General features: G+C 43.8%; 1 protein-coding gene across 1 annotated transcript; it reads right to left on the bottom strand.

The window, feature by feature from the left end:
* Nucleotides 1-533: 533 nt before the first annotated feature.
* LOC147635583 (protein LYK5-like) lies at nt 534-3,973 on the bottom strand. The gene is made up of 2 exons (XM_086802933.1): nt 915-3,973; nt 534-757 (listed from the first exon to the last, which is right to left on the bottom strand). The coding sequence occupies exon 1, from the start codon at nt 2,908-2,910 to the stop codon at nt 964-966; it is 1,947 nt and encodes a 648-aa protein (XP_086659059.1). The 5' UTR covers nt 2,911-3,973; the 3' UTR covers nt 534-757; nt 915-963.
* Between the last annotated feature and the right edge of the window lie 775 nt (nt 3,974-4,748).

Genomic DNA, 4,748 nt, shown 5'->3' with positions numbered 1-4,748 from the left:
TTGCAACTACTTTGTGCATTAGCAGGTTTTGTCAAATTGAAAATTCACCAAGCATTTAAGAAGAAAAAAGTGGCAAAAAAGAAAAAGGGAGAGCAACAATGATAATTGATCATGTCTATTATATAGGTTTACTAACATCTGGTCTAATCATGTCCCGCCTAAAATGTCGTCTTATGTGGCTTATTTTGCACCATGCACTTTGGACCAATGATAAAGTAGCTCTATTCGGGTTAGGTAATGGGCTCTGTCACAACGGCAACAAAGAGAGGGAAACTATCCCCCATATGTTTATGCGCTGTTAGAAAATCCAACCGGCGTTCTCTGTGTTAAAAAAATGTTTGATCCCACTCACCCTCAAGATCTCACTTGGAAAGAGGTGTTACCAGGGGAAGCCAATGGATGTTCATCTAAAATGTGGAATGTGATCAGATCGGTGTTTCTGTTGAGTGTCTGGATATATAGAAATTCAATCATTTTTCAAATAAACAAATTGATATGGTACAAGGACTGAAAGACTGCTTGCTGATGCAGATTCGGAGTCTTCTCCAGAAAACCATTGAGATGCTTTTGGCTGAGATTGAAGAACTCAATGAGCTGCTGGTTGATACAATGGATGATGTAGATGAAGACACGGATAAGGTTATCAGGAAACAGAAGATGAACCGGTACATAAAAAGAAAGTAATTATGGCTGCGGCATCCCGGGACGAAGAGCTGTCCCGTTATATTCTAGACATCATTGAGATGCAAGCTGCACCCTGAGTTAATGAAAAGTTTTGAGTTAAGCTTCTCAATGTAAAAAGCTTGCTTTTGTTTAAAATGTCATACTTGTAGCAGACTTTTCTTTTCTTTAATATAATTTCCAGCTCTGTTCAAACAAAAAAACAATGACAATTAAATTGTCTTTGTGGTTACCTGCTTAATCATTTTCTTTTGTATTCAGTTGATCTTACCAAGCTGTTGATCACCTGGCTTCAAGGGGGTTCTGATCTGTATAGTTTTCTAAAGGACCAGAAGGTTCCCACTCTAGGCAAACTTCAAGCAATTTGGAGAGGGTGAAGGCCACCTCTCTAGAGTTGGGGCGAGCTGCAGGGTCATTAGCAACACAGGACTTAGCAAGGATGGCCAAGCTATAAGCACAGTCCATAGGTACAGCATGGTGAAAGGCAGAGTCCATCCATGCTTTTAATCTCTCCTTTGCATCAGGGCCACTTAACAAAGACCCAATTGCCTCTGACAAGAACTTCTCTTTGCCTATTTTACCCCTCACCATGGCCTCCTCCCCTGATAACATCTCCAACAATACCACACCAAATGAATACACATCCATCTTTGGTGATACCCTCCCCTCGGTCACATACTCAGGTGCCATGTACCCTTCAGTGCCCACCATGTGCCTTGTCTCCGGCTCCATATCCTCAATCGGTTTTGCCGATGCGAAATTGGCTATCTTGCCCCTCAACTTTAAGTCCAACAAAATGTTGTTGCTATTGATATCCTTATGCACAAAGCTTGGATATGTATGATCATGTATGTACTCCATAGCTGTTGCAACATCCAATGCAATTTGTAGCCTATTGCTCCATGTCAATCTGCAGGGGCTTCCTGCAGAGCCCAAACTATACGCATGTCCATGGAGCCAATCATGCAATGATCCATTCTCTGCGTACTCATAAACAAGATATGTTTGTTCTGGAGAGGCTATGCAAACCCCCAATAGTGATACCAGATTTGCATGATGGACTTTCTGCAGGATTTGGAGCTCTTGGGACACATTCCTTGTCATGTACTTCACAGCGACAGCTCGTCCTTTGATCATTCCTCTGTATACTGTGCCTTTGATCCACATAGAGGTGCTAAAATCCTGTGTTGCCTGCTTTATCTCATCTAGGGCATATGTGACAAGCTTGTCATTGGTTGCAAAGTCAGACATACCTTCAAAGAGGACCCGTTCAAGCTTGTGGTTTTTGAAAGCGATTGCAGGCTTGGATGAAGATTGGCCAATGTTCTTTTCAACTGGGCTTGTCTTTTTTATCTTCTTTGCAAAGCAAGAAGCCCCTATGATGATAAGTACAAAAACACCAATTGGGATAGCTATGGCTATGGCTATGTGGATATCTATATCGGGTCTGTTAGTGGGAGGTGAAGAAACTGTATTGAAAGAGGGCATGGAGCTTTTAGGAGGCAGTGTAGGTTTTACTAGGAAAGGGAGGAGGACAGTGGTGGCAGGGAAGAGCTTCAATGAGGGATTGGAGAGGTTGTTTGCTGCTAAAAACTCTCGCTGGATGACTCCAAACTTGTTGGTGACTGATGTGATTGTCTCAGCAAAGGTTCCTACTGGATATGTGACAAGAAGCTTGATCCCTCTTAGCTTCTGCTCTCGAGAAGGGCAAGCACACCTGAGAGGAAAAACAAGCTTTTCTCCAGCATCCAAGCTCGTCACAGGATAATCAGGGTTTGCATCCTGCATAGCTTGGCATGTGGTCAAGCCCTCATAGGTAGAATTGCCCAGTTGTACAAGGATATCTTCTGGCATGATTGAGTATGTGATGTTATGTGATGAGAAATTGCCATTGCAGGTGCATGTAAAAGGGATGTAGAGGCCCTCACCAGGGTTTAGGTCTGGGTTGGAAGAAGAGAGGCTGCTTGCTTCAGCTATGGAGGATGGTGTTGTGTTGAAAAGCTGTTTGGCTATGGCGTCAAGAGTAGAGAAAGGGCCAGCCTGCACACGAAAATAAGCTAGGGTTTCACATCTTGGAGTGGAGGGCTCACAAAGATAGCCCGCGTTGTCTGCATAATAGGTTTTGCATTCCGTGGTGTGTTCACTGGAAGGGTAGGATTGTTGGGTAGCAAGAACAAGGTAGGGGTAAAAGAGAAGAAAGAGGAGGAGAAAGAAGAAGGTAGGCAGCATGGTGGAACAACACAGAGAGAAAGTTCTACATTGCAGGCACGTTTTGAAGCTATGGCTACGGCTATAGCAAATACAGACAGAAGCTGAAAAGGTTGCAGCTATGGGCGCTATCTGTGGTGAAACCTCCTCCCTGTGAAGTTAGGGTTACGGTGAAACCCCCTCTTTTGAACAATGTCAGTGAGCGAAACCTCGCTCGATAAACAAGCTATCGCTACGAATGTAGTGTAGCTCCTCTCTGCGAAGATATGGCTATGGCTACGCCTATAGTGAAATTACGGCTCCTTTCTGTCATCGCTATGGGGAAAATTTCCTCGATAAAGCTATGGTGGAAGATCCTCTGTGAAGTTACGGTGGAAGCTGCTCTATTGAATTCCTCAATGATCAAGCAATGGCTATGGTGATGAAGAAACAAGAGTACCGTCCTGAGGCTTCCTCTATAAACAAGCTATGGCTATGGCTATGGCAATGAAGATCGATCAATGACTGCAGATAAAGCCCACTGTGTGTGTGTGTCTCTCTCTCTCTATCTCTCCATATGGCTATCAGTTACATATTATACAGGGGGGTGACTATGTGAAGCCGATGGAGATGGCGATGGCTGTGTTCTCCATCGAAGAAGACGCCCAGAAACCGATCAAAGCTTCGCTTTTTGTCCTTCCACAGCATTTTTAAAAATGCAGGTGGTGGCCAGGGCCGTATCCCATCGTGGCTCCAAGTTGCAGGGCCGTCTGTCCACGGGACACCTACGCGGCTTCAAGTTGCAGGGCCGTTCGTTCTCGTGGCTCCAAACAAGCTGGCACAATGCACATCCCGCAGGGTTGTGCGCCCTCCTGCCGATCAATACGAGGTTAGACCGTGTCGTGACTCGTGTGCCGCCCTTTGAACTAGTCCTAATTAATTCTTTTTTTTTTCAAAGGTCACAACAACCATAGTCCTAGGCCCAATTTGAAAGATCCTCTTCCACTAACTTTTATTTTGGACGTGGTCCACCCTCCAAAACTATGTGCTTATTTTCAATTTATATTGCAGATTTTAATATCATAACAAAACTATTTAGGTTGCTTCAAAAGTCAATGTGAACGATTGACCCTTTACAAAAAACTTGTGTGAAAGTGATTGATATCAAGGGACACACTCTAGGATCATGATATGCTCCGTATGAGATATGCTTGTATGAGATACCATCGGTTGGGGTTGGAACACAACCTAGGAAAAGACACTGACATTAAGTGTGCATAAGGCACATGTATACATGATGATCACCATATTTTCGTGTACACTAATATAGAATAGATTAAAACATGTTTGGACATTGGGAACTAGAGAGGGCCAAGCCTTTTATGGACTACAAGCCACTAGAGACCCATGCAGTAGACTCCTCGTCGACTCCCACACGTAGACTTTTTATCTCTAGGCTCATAGATTTCATCATTACATCATTATCTACCCTTGGCACTACATAGTGAAGGCCACATCGCAAGAGTAGCCTAGAGAGCATCCTTAGACATTGCCATTCTAGGGTTAGTAGACCCGGATCATGGGGTGGAAGCTCCAACCCTTTTAGGGTAGGACCCATTCCTCCCTTGATCACAATCAACGACACAACCATTGTTTTTGCATCGTCATCTCATCATGAGCCTTTGGCTCCACTAACTTGGAAGCTTTTGCCCTAGGAATTTTTGGCTTTAGGCTAGGAGGCTTTCAGGTGAGAACAACTTGAGAATTTGGATCAGAAGCAAGAGGAAGTATATTCAAGCTTTGAAATCCTTCTTCTTTAGCACAAATACTTTCGGAAGCTTCAGATTTGGAGCATAAGAGCAACATGAACTATAGGAACA

The sequence above is a fragment of the Cibotium barometz genome, chromosome 9 (assembly GCF_041138505.1).
Source record: "Cibotium barometz isolate CiBa-2024 chromosome 9, ASM4113850v1, whole genome shotgun sequence".
Taxonomy (NCBI): Eukaryota; Viridiplantae; Streptophyta; class Polypodiopsida; order Cyatheales; family Cibotiaceae; genus Cibotium; species Cibotium barometz.
Note: the sequence above shows the minus strand (reverse complement) of the source record. Positions and strands in the feature narration are given on the sequence as shown.